Source organism: Aquila chrysaetos, chromosome 5 (genome assembly GCF_900496995.4).
Source record: "Aquila chrysaetos chrysaetos chromosome 5, bAquChr1.4, whole genome shotgun sequence".
NCBI lineage: Eukaryota > Metazoa > Chordata > Aves > Accipitriformes > Accipitridae > Aquila > Aquila chrysaetos.
In genome coordinates, this window is record NC_044008.1 from 13,763,317 (window position 1) to 13,781,345 (window position 18,029).

At 35.4% G+C, this 18,029-nt stretch overlaps 1 protein-coding gene across 4 annotated transcripts in view; it reads right to left on the minus strand.

Moving 5' to 3' along the window:
• The window catches only part of CCDC146 (coiled-coil domain containing 146), an 82,180-nt gene that overhangs the window by 11,659 nt on the left and 52,492 nt on the right, over window positions 1-18,029 (minus strand). For all 4 annotated transcript variants that reach the window (XM_030013559.1, XM_030013556.1, XM_030013558.2 and 1 more), the window contains 11 exons: window positions 15,367-15,424; window positions 14,640-14,816; window positions 13,941-14,014; window positions 12,465-12,692; window positions 11,328-11,514; window positions 7,462-7,557; window positions 6,072-6,242; window positions 4,619-4,707; window positions 4,346-4,510; window positions 1,742-1,966; window positions 890-1,118 (listed from right to left, as the gene is read on the minus strand). In XM_030013559.1, coding sequence (XP_029869419.1) covers window positions 890-1,118; window positions 1,742-1,966; window positions 4,346-4,510; window positions 4,619-4,707; window positions 6,072-6,242; window positions 7,462-7,557; window positions 11,328-11,514; window positions 12,465-12,692; window positions 13,941-14,014; window positions 14,640-14,816; window positions 15,367-15,424 — 1,699 coding nt within the window. The remainder of the gene's footprint in view (window positions 1-889; window positions 1,119-1,741; window positions 1,967-4,345; window positions 4,511-4,618; window positions 4,708-6,071; window positions 6,243-7,461; window positions 7,558-11,327; window positions 11,515-12,464; window positions 12,693-13,940; window positions 14,015-14,639; window positions 14,817-15,366; window positions 15,425-18,029) is intronic.

The following is an 18,029-nucleotide window of genomic DNA, read 5'->3' on the forward strand; positions in this document are numbered from 1 at the left end:
CATCTTTTTTTTCATACTGCCTCTATTCATCGTTTAAATCTATAATGGCACTGTAAAGTTCTTTGGGGTATGATTTGCATAAGGTATTGTACAACATTTTATTCTTTTAGCAGAGCATACAATTTCTTTAACAGGCCAGAAGTAACAGAATAGTGCAAGCACTATTTCACAGTGAGTCACAGCTCCCATTGATGCAATTATGAAAGGCAATGGTACACCCTAATTTATGATTTTGTGCAGGCACTACAGAATATGTATGGAAAAAATTACCATCTGGAGATAAGGTCAAAAGTAAATGAGCCATTTCAGAAAGCAAGGAAAGAATGTCCCAAACACTGCAGTTTGTTAGTTGTTTAATGTCATTTTGTAACTAGAACTAAAAGTTACACTGTTTTTGTGTAGAAGAAAATATATGTGGATTATATCACTGTAGGCAGCAGAGTTTCCAGAGTAGGCTCAGGGTCAAGTGTGAATTGAGTTATTATTTTAGAATTTTGAAGAGCTAAGTATATCTCCCACCCCTCCACCTACCCCCATCAACAGTTTTAAAAAATTTTATCTATATTCCCATTTTTTCCCCATGACTCCCATTCTCCAGCTTAGTCATACTGACATTTCAGGCTATGGGTAAGGTTAGCTGAGATTCCATAGCCAGGAAGCGTTTGGCATGTGCATAACAAAGTGCATCAGCCAGTTACACCTAAGCATAGAAACTTATGTATCTGAAGTTAAAAACATGCAACAGTGTTTTGCTAGACAGGTGTATTACTGAAGTTTCTGTTTTAATAAACCTTGTACATCCAGCCTTTTTTTTCTATGAAATTATGTAAAGTTTTAAAATACACAATAATACAAACAAACAAACAAAAAGGCTTTCTTTCCCACCAACCTGTATCTGAAGTACCACCAGATGTGCGTCCAGGGCATTTTTCACTGGGAGAGCTTTGAACCACAATTTAATCTGTCTCTTTTTCTCAGCTACCTTCAGCTTCAGAAATCTGATCTTTTCATCCATAACCTGCATCTCAATATCTCCATTTCTACACAACATCTCTTGCATGTTTATTTTTTCATATAAAATGCATAGTTCTTCTTCTCGATCTCTGAGCAGAAGACCACTGCAATAAGCCCAAAATGAAAAGGTAAAATTAAAAAAAATTTGACTCATATTCAGCGTATTCCATTCAAGAACATAACTGGTGACTTTGGAAGACAGTAATAATCTGGGGAAATGTACAAAGCTTTCACAAATATTATTTTAATATCATGACAATATTTTAAATAGGTAACAAAATAATTACAATGTGAAAATCAGAGAACAATTGCGAGGGTTACTCCAGTGTCTCATATAATTTTATTAAAAGCTCTTCTGGCCTTCCACAGCATTCATTTAAAAATGGACTAGCAAGATCAGGGAGCTTTACATCTTCTGCATTTTTATACCTTACCTGTGCACAAAGCACAAACAGAGCAGGAGGCTACAAGTTCTCAAGGCATTCAGAAGCCAAGCCACTATATTTTTTTGATAATGGTTCTGGAGAATGAACATCATCACCAATGGAGAAACATCTGTATAATGCAAAGCAGCCCTGACACTGCAGTGAGGCAGACGGTTTAGTGAAACATTGTAGTGAGGCATTCTTTTAGTATTCCTAACTAGGAGTGCTCATAAGCTGAAAAATATTGTTGCTTCATGAATGTCAAAATTAAACACTACATTACATCAAATTTACATGTATACCTGTCATTTTGTTCCTGAATAGCCCTTTCATATTTTTTGCGCAGCTGCACAATTTCCTCTTCGATGCGAGTGACTGTATTGGTAAGTCTCTCGAGATCCAGACACCGTTGCTTTTTCTTTTCTTTCATCTCATGCATGATTTGTACAATTTTGCAATAATCACTTTTGAGACTGTCTGTAATTGCTACATTATTTGTATTCTTCAGATGTTGTTTCTGCAATTTTCTTTAACATAACAGAAAAGTAGGAAAGTTTTTAGTCCCTTCAATTTGAAAGCAATTTCAGCAATTAAAAGCAGAGCTTAAACTAATTCCTCAAATACACAAAGGATCTTCTATGTCACTGCTTCACAGAAGCATTACAAGAAGTAGAAAGACTTCTTGAGAACAGCTTCTCTCTGCAAGCTCTTTCCAGCTTGAAGAGAACTGGATTATGGCCCAAGAAAATGCTATAAAAGGAGCACTGCACTACAGCTCTTTTCATCTCCACTGGGTAGCCAAAGGGGACAAAGAAAGAAAGTTCAAGAGCAGAAGTTTAAACTGTGATACAAAGTCCTAATGTGTAGAAGTCCTGCCCTTCTATTTAAAGAGTGATATTTAAATAATTTCGTATTTGTGATTCAAAGGTCTCCAAGTTTATTTTTTATGAAACAATGTATCACAACATTCACACAAGAAAGAAAATTATCAATTTCCTGTTTGACAGATGAGAAAAAAAAAATCACAGTGAAAGGTTAGTGACAAGATCTCATTATAGACCCATAAAAATGAAGAACAGGACTCATTATTTCCAGTGACCTTGCAGGCCACTACATGATGGTCCCTCACTTAAAATACAGATTCTTGTTGCCACATGGATCATTCACTTGCTCACGACATGGAACTTAGAGTTACTGCCTTTGATTGTGGTAAGTATCACTTCTTGACCAGGCATCACTACTTTATCTACACTGGGGAGATATTCACGTCAATATACAAAACAGGTAGTGAAAGGAGAAGCATGGTCTCCTGTTAAAATACAGAACTGTGGATGAAATATCCTGCCTCCCCTCATGGGCTCCATCATTACATTGCTGAATTACTCTACACAGAGCAGTGAGCTTCTTTCTGGTTCATTTTCCCTGTGTGTATAACACTTTCAGTTCCACAGGGTATTACTGGATTGAATTAAATTTCTGTAAAGCAAGTTTCAGACTGAAAGCATGACAGTACTGCAGAAATGCAATGTGTTATTAAATATTTTCCAAAAACCCTTCCTTTTATTTGGACTGATACTCTGTCCTCCAAATTGTGTAGGTTGCAGTTAAGTCAGTGATACTATGATACTAAAGTCTATCACTGGGATTAAAAATATTTTCCATAGGCAAGAGAATTAGTGATAATTCAGTACCTTTTGCCAGTTTTAAAACTAGGTTTGTAGAGACCAAAATGGGATCTGTACTGGAGTAGGGTCGTCTATAATAATTAGATATTTCTGATATCTAGACAATATATATCTGCCCTCTTAGCCTTGTTTTCCCCCTCCTTTTACCAGTGATTGACTGTGAAGGCCTCAAAAATTTTAGCACAAAATGTCAGCTTGTGTGTCTTGACAAAATCACTTATATCACTGAAGTTCCACTTCTTTTCTAGCTACCTCCAGCATAACTTTGAAATCAAGCTACTCCGAGATTCACAGTATACTTTGAGTTAATGTATCCTGAATGCATTCTTTGGTCTGGTTGTGCAATTTTTTGGCATCTAAAGTAAAGCTTTGGGAAAATCAAATTATTTTTAAACTACTGAATTTTGGCTGTGCTGTTTTGCATACACAGTTAACTAGCTCCCTACTTTCCCAACTCCCAATTTCAGAGACATTGTCATTCTTTCTATACTGCAGAATATCATCACCAGGATGGCAAAAAGACATCTCCACTAACTAATGGTCTAGGAAAAAAATAGAGTCACATGCACCCCCTCTTCTGCCTCACCCTCTTTGTTGTGAATGTAACCTTTCATTTTGACTAGGATTGCCTGGAAATTGAAACCATGTTTTGTTTGATCCGAAATAAACATTATCCAATAAACTTCAGTTTGAGTTTCAACCAAGAAACCCAGTTTGTTCTAATTTAATAATCAGACAGCCGCATTACTAGCTAGCGACTGATTTAATAGTACCATGCACCAGTCTATTGTGGAATCAGGTATGTATTGGACTTCTTTTTGTTGATGGATAAGCAAGTATAAGTACAACAGTGTTGTTCATATTGAATGAAATAGCATGATAATTCAGATACCAGAAGCTCAAGAACTGTGATACAAAGGAAATGCAATGACAATTTATCCCTTCAAAGGACAGGAAAGTGAAAGAGTAAGCAGACAAACTTAAAAAATGCTTCGTGACATGCAGTAATGCCCAATCTAATTGTGAAGTGTTAGGGTGACAAGAAATTGGAACAGGTTATGTAAGGGTTTTGCTAAATGTCTTGTGATCAAGTTTTAAAAATCAGGATAATAACTATCAAGGATGATATAGGCATAGCTGAAGTTGAACTGGATTATCTCTTAAGATTCTTTCTAATCTTACATTTCTATAATTGTGATCTACAGCTTACTTAAAACTCACCTTTCCTTGGTTATAACAGTATTCCTTAAATTCTCTATTTCATTTCCTAGCAATTTTACCCGGTTTTTAATTTCACTTGCTTTCTGCTGAGCAGCATGTACCAAATTTATACATTTATTCCTTTCATTTTGGATAACTTCATACATTTTAGCAAATCCTTGGAGTCTGAGGAAATGACAAGTGTGAAAGAAATAATTATTATAATTTTATGTATACATGGATAAAAATTGCTTTAGAAGACATTTTTTAGCTAATGTATTATTATTTTCTTACTGTTTTTGGATTTGTCTTTTCCTTTTTTTATACTCTCTTATTTCAAGATCCTTTCTCTTTATTTCTTTAATAATATTTTGGAGTTGTATCTGAAATTTAAATAGAATTCCGTGAGCACTTTAGATATATCAAAGAAATATCTTCAAAGAAATGACTCAGAACAGCTATTCCTCTTAGATGAGGAAAACACAGTGAGGCGAGATTATTCTAAGAACTTATTCTATGTAATGAAATGCTTTTATTGTAACAACATTAAAGAACACAGTTTTTCTACGTATATTAAGCTTACAATGACTGTTATTAATGTAGATGATTTGATGCTGCATCTTAAAATGCTTGGTCCCTTGTATCTGGACTTCTACTGTTTCTATTAATCAGGCTCTCAGTTCCATCACTATATAATTATTTGGCATATGCACCACTGAAATTGTACCTTTTCAAATCTAATTTCTTTTTTACTCTTTCCTGGCTTTTAAGCAATCACTGATGATTGAGTAGAATGGTACATTTTGTTACGGCTCTGGACCTTTTGTTTTCACTTGTGTTCAGTCTTTAATACCCTGTGTCATTAACTTTCAATGGAGAGGCCTCTTCTCACCTCCTACTGGTAACAGGAGGAGGTATTAAACAGGATTGGTATTAAAAAAGCTGGTGCATGTTGGGTTGTAACTCTGGGCATGTGTGTGTGTGTGTGTTCATTATTTTGTAATGTTTATTTTTTGATCTGTTTATGGACTGATTTTTACTGAAGGTGCAAAGCCTGACATGTTTGCTTACTCTATTTTTATAGACAGTCAAAGATTCCCAAAGTCTTAGAAGGGTAGCTTATCTAATTTATTTGAATAAAGACGTACATTGTGGAAGCAGAAATACCTTGTACCCCTATACAAACCTGGTAGTTAGTATCAACTGTGCAACATTACAGCACATATATGATATTATAATGCCAGCAAACTGCAGGCAGCAAACCCAGTAACTAGTCCTAGTTTCTGTGACCATAGGAAAAGTTTCTTTCCCTCTTTCTTCACATTAATATAACAATTTACACCCAGAAATGTGTCAGGAAACTAAAAATTGCTGCCTCTCCTTGGAATGAGTAGCAGTTCTGTTTTTCTTTTAATGTCCATATATTTGTAAAATAAAACACATAGTTGTACTTCTGAGAATCTCAGTTGAGGCTATCTGCTTTTCTGCCTCTCTATTCCACAGGCTTGAAAGAAAATGTCCTTTCAAATACCTTATTTCAATTGTGACATGATATTTTAACATATTGTTGCACTGCACCATAAATTGCCAATAAAACAACACAGTATTGTGAGCTTCCTGTGTTGTGATGGAACTTCAAAGTAAAGTGGGAAATGAGAGTCCACAAGGCTCTCCTCACTAGTAATTTTCTTCATATACCAGCTTTCACTCTAGAAGAGTCTTCCAATTATATGAGATAATTTTTTACCTGGGCTTTCTGAACATCCCTAGATTTCTGGTCCCTCTCTTCAACTTTGAGCCAAGTCAGATGTGCAAGTCTGGATAAGTCATCTCTGCATTTTTCCTGCTCTTTGAAAAGCCGGCCTTCTTCAGCAATATATTCTTCTAACATGTGGGCATCCGTATCTGACAACATTTCCTAAAGAAAATTAAATTCAATTCCTTATGCATCAATGCATCAGTGTTGGCAAACCTGAAGTCGGAAATACTTAGGGTTTATCTGCAAAGTACACATATATACAGACTACATGGATTTAAAAAAAAAAAAAAAAAATTTGCTTTAAAATACCAGCTAAAACACCATGCACAAGCCTTATAATAACATGTCAAAATATTTTATCACCTAGAAGCATTTCTGTTCCTCAATCTAGCATGTCTTTCAGCTATTGCCCAGTGGGCAGAACGGTTCATTATGGCCACATAATTTTTAAATAAGCATACTGACAGGTCTTGACATGTCCATATTACACAATGGATGACACTGAGCTTTCACATTAAGAGACCAAATTTAGACATTTAAAACAGAGTATCTAGATGCCTAGCGTTGTCAGTCCAGCCAGTGAACTCTAAAGAGCTATTTGTTCTACTCAGTGTAGGTTAACCTCTTTAGGAGGAGGTGAATGGATGGCTTCCTAGGCTCCACTGACTACATGACTAGATTGTTACTGACTATCCTGGCACATTAGATACATATCCCATACACAAATAGTGACATGTAGATAATGAATGTATATGTATTCAAACACAAGCTGAATCCCACCTGATAATGTTAACGAATTCAAAGACAGCACAAAACAAAAACGGATATAAGGGAAAGAAGATAGAGAGGTATGATCTTAAGAAGAAAGTATATCTGAAATATATTGCTTCTTATAAAGTCATTTATGTAGTGGCAAGTACTAATACTCTCATGATCAAGACATCTGCATTTCCACACTATATATGGCTGTGCTGAGTATAGACAGACATCCACAAATGACAAAACTCTGAAGATGAAAAATGATAATGTACAAATGCTGAATTGTCCTTGTTTCAACAAGACATTCTGCCATATGCCAAGGAAATTTATACCCATCATACTTCCAAGTTGTAATGTCGTTAATGATGTTCAGAAGGACTTAACCTAGAAAGTAGATTTGCTTTCCTCCTTCCAATATGTGACCAGTAACACCGAAAAAATGTTTTTTAAATATGACAAACAAGTGGTCTTTAAAATTGAACAAATACTATCACGTGTCTTCTCACCAGAAAGCTGCATCTAGAAACTCCCATCTTTTTAAATTCCAACAGTCCCTTTATTCTCATGATTGAAAACCAACTGTTACAGTGAAAAAGTATGAGAAAGCAGAACTCAGCACCTGTTCAGCTAAACTTCTCTTGGTCATTTCAATTTCCTTCTGCAGTTCTTGTCGTCTTTCTAATAATAATCCATTACTCTTAGGGATAACTTCTGCCTACAAAAATAAACCAAGCACACTGAGTGATGCAAACAAAAGATGTGAAAAATGTAATTTGCAGTTAATCTATCTATCTGAAGTAGTTACACAAATTAAGAAATTAATTTTCTGTCTGGTTACAATAGCTAGTCCAAGAGTTCTTCAATGAGTAGAGTTCTTCAGCAACATATCCAAGTTTCTCAAATTTTTCTTTTAAGAATTTCACTATAAACACTCAACTTCAGAAAGCCCAGTTTAAGTAAGTACTGAATTTATAAGGGTTGTGTTTTTCAGCAACTAAACTGTCATTAAAAAAGCAAAAATCACAAAGAGAGACTATGTAAAAATGTCACCTTCTAAATTCACAGAGGATTTTCTGAGTGAAATTCTGACCTTACTGAAGGAAAAAAAATAGATCTACCACTGATTTTAATACAGTCAGTATTTCATATCTGTGTAGATTTGATATCATATTTTTTTGCATTTCATTATTAAAGTAGGATTTTCCTGCTCCCTCCTTAGGGTCTAGAAAGTCAAAACTAACAACATAAATAGTTATGTACTATTTTTTCTTGTAAATTATGGGAAAATTTGTTTATTCAATCAGATTTTAAAGTGAAGTATGTGAAGGGAGATACATTAGAAACTACCTTCTGATGAAACTATATCTGAATAATCCCACTAGAACCACTTGCATGATGTAACTTGTAAGGCAAAAGGTTGTATTGGCCTCACAGTGACTAACAACTTAAAAATTCATTACAGTTATAAGTAAATAAGAAATAAATACAGCAGGCTAACTATTCAGGCATATGTTGCCTGTCCGTAATTGCAAATCTGTAATTCATACAGGTGGGAAAAAAATGACACCGAACAACACATCTGGAAGCTATTCAAACATAATACATGCAACCCTGTGGTATCTTTCTCAGATCTCAACCAGATGTTAGAGTTCAAAACACTATGCCTCAATATAGATAATGAGATGTTTTGTACATATGGTTTTCACTTCTGTGATAATATTATAAAATTAGATGTTGTTCACTTGCATTAAGGGAAAGGGAAATGAGAGGCACAGTAAAGGTCAAACTGTGGAGTTACTTTGGTTTCAGCTGACAACTTTGAGATTTGATTTGACTTAGGTTTGCTAAAAGGTCAATAAAACCTATTCTAAGCAAGTTAATTTCACTCTTGTGGAGGGAGCAAACACGGCTTTTCTGTGGAGCATATATTAGTTACCACTTCTGTTGTGTAAAAGGCCCTAGTGTCTGTAAGTAGGCTTTTCCACATTTTCAAGATGGGATTCTAAAGATGCCATCAAGTTCTGGAGTCTAAAAGTAGAAAGCTCATATAAACATCTTTAATCCATTAAGGGCTTTTGTTCACATAAGACATGACTAAACTTAGGCACTTTTGGCTGTCTCTGCGTTGGCCTGACCGAAGAGAAGGCATGCACGGAGACGAACTTCAGTTCTGCTCTGGGCTGGCAACAGCCGGAGCGGCCAGTTCTCTTTCACACAGAATGTTGGTGTTTAGCAATAGCTGACCTTTCACAACTTACTAAGAAGAAAAACACATTTGAAGGAAGTGTTCCTGTAATTTCCTTATTCTACAAACCAGTCATTCTGCACTTAGCACGTGATTTAAAGTAAGACAAATTTGGGGAAGCACACTGATGTACTGCTGCTTCTGCAATCACATTTTTATACTAGCAACTAATTCTTGCAAATTTGTCACTTGGAGTCACAATGAATAAATGTTAATCTGGCTTTCTAAGTAGTTAAAGGGTCTTTAGCTACCTAATATATTTTAACTTTTCCTAGGTGTGCTCCCAAGTCTTCCAAATTAAAATAGCCTCAAGATAGAAAAAGCCAAGCAGAATCAAGCTTGCCACTCTAGTCTTTTGTACTCCGGTACTGCGTTTGAACTGACCATGCTGCAGAGGAGCAGTGATTTCACATTTGATCTTCTAAAAGAGCCAAGAAAGGAATCAGAGAAAACACAAAGCATGGGAGGATGGGCTAAAACAACTATATTGCCATGGCCTGTTTGTGTTAGGGTAGCATCCTGCAACTTCCGGAGTAAAATACTGCTTAGAATTCCACTTCTATCTCTATTGGTATTCCCTTCCCCTCACTCCTTGTGATGATGCTACTTGCCAGACCCATACAAGCCTATAGGATAACATAGCGTTAGCACTGAGGGAATGCTCTGCAATGCAACTTAACCATTAAGAGTCTCATTACAGGTGTCGTCCTTTTACAGCGTGAAGGGGTTGGGTTGGGTTGGGTTTGGTTTGGATCTTACCCAGGACTGTGAACTCTAACCACAGCCATCGGTGAGTTATGGCATTTGATTTTAGCATTACATGTTTTCAAACAATTGTGGTTCTCCCTCCAGGAATATTTCTTTATAGAAGCACAGGAAAAAATACCATTTCCCAAATTCTCTTAGCTGATACTGAACAGAAACTCAGTATGAGCTTTAAGATCAAAGTCTGGAATATGCATCAGCCCTTTAATCAGTATTTCAGGAAATTCAATCTAAAACTTTTTTGTGTAGTGATAGACCTTTCCTCCCTCCTCCCAGGTGGGCTTATATTACTAGGTAATTAATACACATGTGAACTCAGGAGGAATTTCAAGGGAGATAGGAAAAAAATTGTACTATTTAATAATATTAAATATTATTGAGCAATGTTTAGAGTTGTTTCAATAGCAAAGCTAAGTATGTATGAGTTTTGATATCATATAGTTTTTTTAAAAAACTTTACAGTGATGTAAGTAAGACTTTTTTCTGCCCTGAATTGCTTAGAAGGACCAAGAAAAATTTCAAGGACACTGTGTCAAGGTACAAAACAACAAGTCTTGTGAGAAAATATTCACCTGGGGAAGCAAAATTAATTTTATAAGACTATCTTACAATTTAGACTAAGCAAGGAGCTAGTAAAGGAGAAAAGCTTAGGAAAGAGATAATGGAAGAACCAGTGATGAGAGGAAGAGAATACAAAAAATTTATAGACAAAGTAAATTTTTAAGAAAGAATTGGAAGGAGAAAAGAAAGGAAATGCTTTGAATAGGCAAGGAGAATGAGACTGCCCTTTAAAATCAGCATAGCAGAAGGCACAAATAAAAAAGAAAAGAGTAAATCAGTATGGGAAGAGGAATGGGTGAAATACTAATGCAGGGAGGAAATGAGGAAGGCGAAATTTTGGTGGAAACAAAGAGAACATAGCAAATTATTTCATATTATTTACTACCAAACTTTATATAGTGCTAGTTTCCTGTCCCCTGGAATAATGTTAAATACATTCTAAATTATTTACAGTAATGTACAAACAACCTTCAAATTTTAAAAAGATGTATCTTTTCATCATTTGGGAACTAGGGAGTACTTGGCTCTATTTTTCTGATACAAATTTCTTTGAGGCCAATGGGCAAGTCACTATATTATTTCACTCATAAATGACCACAATTCCATAGTGCTTTAAAGGAAGACATGACACCACAGGGCCAATATAATCTCCCACTTCTCCTTGATATGATGCTCCCACCTAAAATCCTATTCTTAAGAATAGTCCAAATATATCTTGATGCAGTATTTTTATTACAGCCAGAGCACCTAGAGGTTTCTCTGTTAGTTATACGAAACACTCTTGACACTTTTATGTGCATAAGACTTAAAACAGTCTTCTACCCTTCCCCCTTTTAGGACCAGTGAAAAGATTTCATAGGCAGATTTCTTACAAGAAAATTTAGAATCCTTATGATCAATGCATTCATACAGACCTCTGATTTGAGTCTTTTATGCTGTGACTTATCTTGTTCCAAGGAATCATAAATCATATTCAGTTGTAACTCCATCTTTTTTAAATTTCTCAGTTCTCTCTCTTTCTGTGTTTGCTTGTGAATGAGAATATCATGTTGCTTTTTTTTCTCCAAGACACATTTTTTTAAATTCTCTTCCAGAGCTTCTCTGTAGACACAGAATTTTAGAAACATGTTAACTTGACCAAGACATGTATGCAATGGGCATGATCATTTTAATGGGTTTTGAGTACTGCATTGTTATGGCTGAGCAGCAAGATAAACTCGTGAACTACTGACACAAACTACCTAAAAAGGTAGCATTTTTATAACTTTAATCAATTATAATATTCCTAATGATGTCAATAAGGTCTCACAGTCTGTTCTAAATATGCTAAAAATTCCAGAGAAACTATTACTTATAAGAAGAAGAAAACAAATTTTTTAGTATGAGGGAATATTTACATCTTCGCTTCACTGAAACATTTCAATTTAAAGTGCCACTATCCTCTAATACAAAACTTTAAAGGCAAAAGCATTGCTGCTGAATGTATGGCCATGATTACAATTATACACCTTCCTCTGCAAAGAAGGAATCATTTGAAGCTTGCAACTAACCTAACAGTTTATTTTACTTTACCAAGTATATATAAGCTCATAATTCAACAAAATATTAGAGAGATGAGTAACCAGTCCCCACTGAAATTCAGGAGTACGTGAGTGCAGAAATCTATGACCCTCATGTGAAAATTAAAATACTGACTTTTTTTTTTCTTGTTCAATTTACTTTCTGTGGGTTACACAGAAAAAAAATATATTTTCACTGGAGAGAGAAAACCTCTAAAAGACTTCCCATTCAGAGCAAAATCCAGTTTCATTCTCCCAGGATTTTATCAAATGCTTATGCTTTTTGATGTTCTTCTTCAAGCCACATCCCAGATTCCAGTAGTTTATATAAGCATTTCTGAAGCCAAAAAGAAGCCTGATGATAATTTCTAGTCTGCACTGGTTGCAGCATAAAACTTGAAAACATAAGCAATACAGCAGAAAAAAGAAATAGATCTTTGAGAACAGAGGATTGTTCACTCATACTACATGGCTTATGTCTACTACTCCAACCTGTCTGATAGGACCGCTGATTCCTTCTCTCTGCTAATTTCTAGTAATTTTGTCAAAGTAATGTATTCTCGTTCTTTGCTTTCTAGCAAAATTTGTTTCCCATCCAACTCCTTCATTACGTTTTCTCTTTCTTGCAAAATCTCTTCAGTCCTTTTTTCAATTGCTTTCAGGGTACCATTCAACCCTTCTATTTGGCCATTAAGGGCTTCTTTCTTCTTCTCTGCATCGCTGTGGATATATTTTAACAAAACAGTAGGGGTTAACATTTCCACATGCATATTTAAATGGCAAAATGTAAGTTGCCAGTTTTCAACAATAAAATTGCAGATAGCCATAGGACTAACAGGTTGTTTAGCACGATGACAGTATTAAAAAGAGTTCCAGTAAACTGATTTCTGTCAACATTACTAGGTACATGGGTGTGACACTTCTAAATATTATTCCCAAGACTGGGAACTCTGGTTAGTTCATTCTGTGATGTGACACAAGTATAAAGACTCATTCAAATACTTCATTAACAGCAATCTACACAATGTACTAGTTTTTTTAAATTGCTTCTCTGTAACACTATAGGAAAAACTTTTTATATTTATGATGGCAGAGTTGCATTAAGCAGAGTAGTAAGGAAAATGTAGAAGAAAACCATTATACAAATTTTAAAACTGAGAAATTTAACGTAGTCTAACAATTTCTATGTTATAAAGAGGGACAGCAAGCAGGAGACACAAAAACTTTAGTGCAACCCTGTGTCCAAACAGGGTACAAAAATCATCATTTATCTGGATGGCAATTGGACTGCTAGGTTCTGTGAGCAACCTGGCTGAAACTGCACAGTGCTAATTAGGTTTTACATGTACAGAAAGCAGCACATGTCATGCTTCAGGGAAGAAAAAAACCAACTACATGAAAGAGAGAAAGAAAAGGCTGGCTACTGGCTTACATTTTCCGTTGAAATATTAGAGACCAGAATTCACATCAGGAGCTTACAGCAAAGCACTTCTGACTAAAAAACTGGTTCAGAAGTATCAAGAAAGAATGATTATTTAGTTCAGGCCAGACTGTTCACTGTGAAAGTTGCTAGATTAACTGAGGCCAATAGAGATAAGCTACTATACAGTCACTGAGAACTAGAAACTGTAAAAAAGCCTAATCACTGGATTACATGGTAACATTATTTTCCATTAAAAAATCTAAGTAGATCTGATATATAGTAATGCAGCACAGTAAGATGGTTAAGTAATTTTTGACCAAGCTTTGTTCAAAATTTTAATTTGTTGTACTAAAATTTACAATGTTTCACTGTATATACTATATTTTTCAGTACAGTGCATAGATTTTAAGTGCATTACAGATGCTTTTTTAAATGTTGACCCTGATTTTAATCAACAACTATACTCAATCATCTCTGTAACAAATGGATGAAAAGAAGTCATACATACATATTTATGTATATATAATTATTTATTAAAAGCATACATTTTTTTCTGATTCATCTTCTCAGTTTCTTTTCCAAGTTGTGCTGGAACACCAAGGATCTTAACTAGCTCATCCTAGTGACAAAACAGAAAGGTTAGATTAATAGCCTCAAATTCTGATGAGATTTCATAGAAGTAATATTCATCTAGAACTGCTGTGAAAATGGGCAGGAAACATATTTTCAAATTACTTGAGCTTGTCCCAGAGAATTGTAGCTGCTACTTTTGAAACTGAACATTGATATTTACGATTTCATTATGTCTGCAAGATAAAAATTACACTTGAATATTATTATCAATACATCTGATTATGTTATCTATACCATGGAAAGGAAAGCAGCAAAGACCTGGGTATGTTTTTTAATTCTCAGCATAAATCTGTATTAACTTGGATCTGAGCATATGTTAGAGCAGTCTAAAATAGCACAACATAGCAAACATGTCATTATAGAAACGATTTTTTTAATCAAAACCATGACTATTATTATTTTCTAAAGGATTAATAACAGATATGGCACAACAGCATGTTTTACACCTATTGAAAAATTATGTAATATATAATGTAATGGCATCTCATGAATCTGGAATGACAAACAACATCCAGAAATTTCACCATTTGCTTGGACAAAGCATGTACCCATATACGCATACATGCACACACATACACAGATATACATACACACAATTAATTTTGTGTTACTTTTAAATTGGCCTGCTTCTCCAGAAGCTTTTCCATTTCTTTCTTATCTGTTAACATCAGCTTTTGCTTCGATGAAACATCTTCCTTTATTGCATTAATTTCTGCTTTTCTTTGGATTACTTCTTTGCAGAGCTCATCACAATTTTCTTTCAGCTGTTTAATTTTCTTATCTGCTTCCTTTAAAAATGAAGTAAAAGATCAGATTAATTTTATTTTTCCTTTTACATTTTGCAGGCTTGTGATATTACAGAATCATTAACATTGAATGATGATAACATTCATTACAACAAGGTACGAAATACAATTTTTTGCCATGTGTGTGTTTCATCTATCAATAACCAGCAGAATTTTATTTCTGACAAAACCACATATATTCATCAGGACTTATGACTGCAAATGTATTTTCCATACTCACATCCTAGAACAAAAAACCTGCAGCTATCTTTACATGCAGTATCCATTTGCTGAATACAATAAAAAATTTTCTTGAGTAAACTTAAGAAAATCCAGATCTTTTCTGAATCAATTATTCACTCCTTGCCCTAGAGTTATCAAACCTGAATGATATAATATACCCTCTCCTATAAAATCTACCTCTTGATTTTTCTATGTATTCCAGATTTTAAATAAACTGTAGAGTTACACACCGTGGAAACATTTTCATTGATGTTTACATATGTTAGCTGACAGAACATAAAACATGGCTTTTCTCATGTTTTGTACTTACCCTTTGTTTTGGAATTCTTTCATATTCATTTTCCAGAAGCCTTTTTTCTTCTTGCAAACTACAGGAAAATCAAAACAGAGCTACATATATTAGTAAAATAATAAATATTATTATAATATAGTAAATGGTAAAAAAGTATGGAAGCCTATCTTGTGTTAGACTAAAAGGTATAGTGAATTATCATCAGGGACAATTGAAAGGTGTCCAGATTTAAAGGAAGGTTGCTGACTGGTAACTGGAAGTCCTGAAAGACAGGTTGTACATATGCAGGCTTTTTCTACAGTGCACACATGTAAACTTTTGAATCTGATTCTTCTTAGTCTTACCACCTCCTGCAGGGATGCATTTATGCCTCATTCACCCTTGCCTTTATACTAGCAAAGCATAACAAGTCAGATGGCAGCCTACACCCACAGTTCCTCCCAACCTCAGAAAACAAAATTTTAACATGGAACTGAGGCAAAAAGAAAGAGAAGGTGGATTATAAATATCCACAAAGACATCACACATCAAAGAAAGTGCAGTTGCTAATGAGAACTTTTCTTCTTCCTTTGAGTGATTGCTCATGCACCATTCACACTGTGAACAACTGTAAGTGAAGCTCCTCAAATCTGAACAGGGTCCTGTGAAAAAAAATCCTGAAAAATGACAGGGGTTGTAGACTAAGTCAATGGGGTATAGTAGAAAACTAAATTGAATAGCCATGGTGATCTTAACCTATATCCAAAACTATGTTGCAATTTAATTTCAGGCAACAATAGAGAGAGATGTTGAAGGAGGGAAGAATGAGGAAAGGAAAAAAATAGGAAAGGTCTTAGATTGTCTGGGTGTATTTTCAGTAATGCTGCCCTGAGAAAGATGAAGGAGTGACTACAAAAGTGGAGCTGAACCACCGAGCTTGTTGGACTTACAATAGGGAGCTTCCTGGTGGCAGGTAGGTGAATACTGCCAAATACAAAAAATTAGCCCTAGTGAAGAAATACATCAATACATCCCCAGTGCATGCACAAAACAATTCTGTACCTATAGGAAGTAAATGGGCTACAGCAGTCTGCATGCCATCACGACCACTTAACTTAACATCACTGAACTTAATTAAGTCCTTGTGCTATTGATTTGGAAAAAGGAGGCGGGTTCCTGAAATGCAATTACTACATATGATGACATTTCTGAGTCTCAGGCTATAAAGGAGTAAAGATTGCAGCTGGGGAATAGGTGGAACGACCAAATCCTCTGTCTCAGATATAGCAAAGAATCAAGTTCAGCACTTAAATTTGTTTGTAACTCGAGCTGGAGGATGTGCTCGTCAGGCCTCCTTGAAACTCAGGGCAGTCTGTGAGAATAAATAACTCTTTAAATAAGGGAAGTAGTAAGAGAATGGGACAGGCTTTCATGAAATAGCTGTGTCACTTGGAGCTATTAACTATGGCAAGGGAATCCTGTGGCAGCCCCACCGATGCAAAGCAGCTATTACAGTTGCCTCTGAATGCAGCTGATACAGAAGAGAGGCAGTTGATTGGTATTTCTTTTTTTTTTCTCTGAAAACTTTCAGTGGCAGCCTAAGACTTTGCATGGTGGTGGTTCAGGTTTCAGAAGGTGGTGGTCATGGGGAGAGAGATCAGTTTCCCAGCAGCCAGCCTCGTGGAGGATTGTCCCTAGGATCTTGTGCTCAATTCTTTATCAGTGCTGATTTAAGGTTTCCTTCCCCCTCAATAAATTGTTTCTTATATTTTGGTCCTCCAACCACAGGAGCAAAGCTTATACCTGGAAGCCTCAGGTGACATCTTTCTAGTCAAGGAAAGGAAACAGTCAAAAAAGAGAACAGGGTTGGTGGTGTTGCAATCCAGAAAAAAAAAAAAATCATAAAGGACAAGCTCTAGCTCAGATGAAGAGCAAAGAGAAAATAAAGACACAGAGTAGATGTTGTTGATTTACAGCATGTATGTATACTTGTATGGGCAGAGTCCAAGTATGCCTCTACAGGGACTGGTAGTCTAAAAACTAATTTGAATGCCAGTGTTTGAACACCCAGAGAGTGAATGAGTTTGCAAAAAAAATCTTTCAAAGAAAAAAAGTTGAATTTAGATCAGCCTTCCCCCAAAGTTGATAAAATTAATTACAAAAAAAAGTTCTATTGCAAAATCTATTATAACTTGAGAAATCGCACAGAAGAGTGAAGAAAGACACAGAAGTATTTTGCAGGTGTACAGTGCAAGTACATGCGAGTAGAAGAAAACACCATAAGGTGATTTCTTCTTTGCTGCAGTAGGGCTCAGGAACTACTCCTTTTATATTCCACTGTTTAAAGTCAATGAGGGAGAGCACAGGGATCAAAATGCATTAAAAACTGAGCTACTTCAATTCTGTGACAGTAGCTTTAGTCTGCCCCTCTGTACTGTGCCCATAAGCTACAACTGTGCTGGAATGCCACAGAGGTCAAACACAGTGTTTGCACATACCAACAGGTTGTCTAAATGTATAAATACGTTAATAAGGACAGTTAATATTCCCAACACATTTTGGCAGGATTCCTAGTTGAACTCCTTGGGACTGGCATAATCACACTAATTATAGTGAATGTCCACTTTGCACAAATACCTGTAACTCTGACTGCCACAAAAACTGATTAAATAAGTCCTCTGCGAACTGATTAAAGAGATACT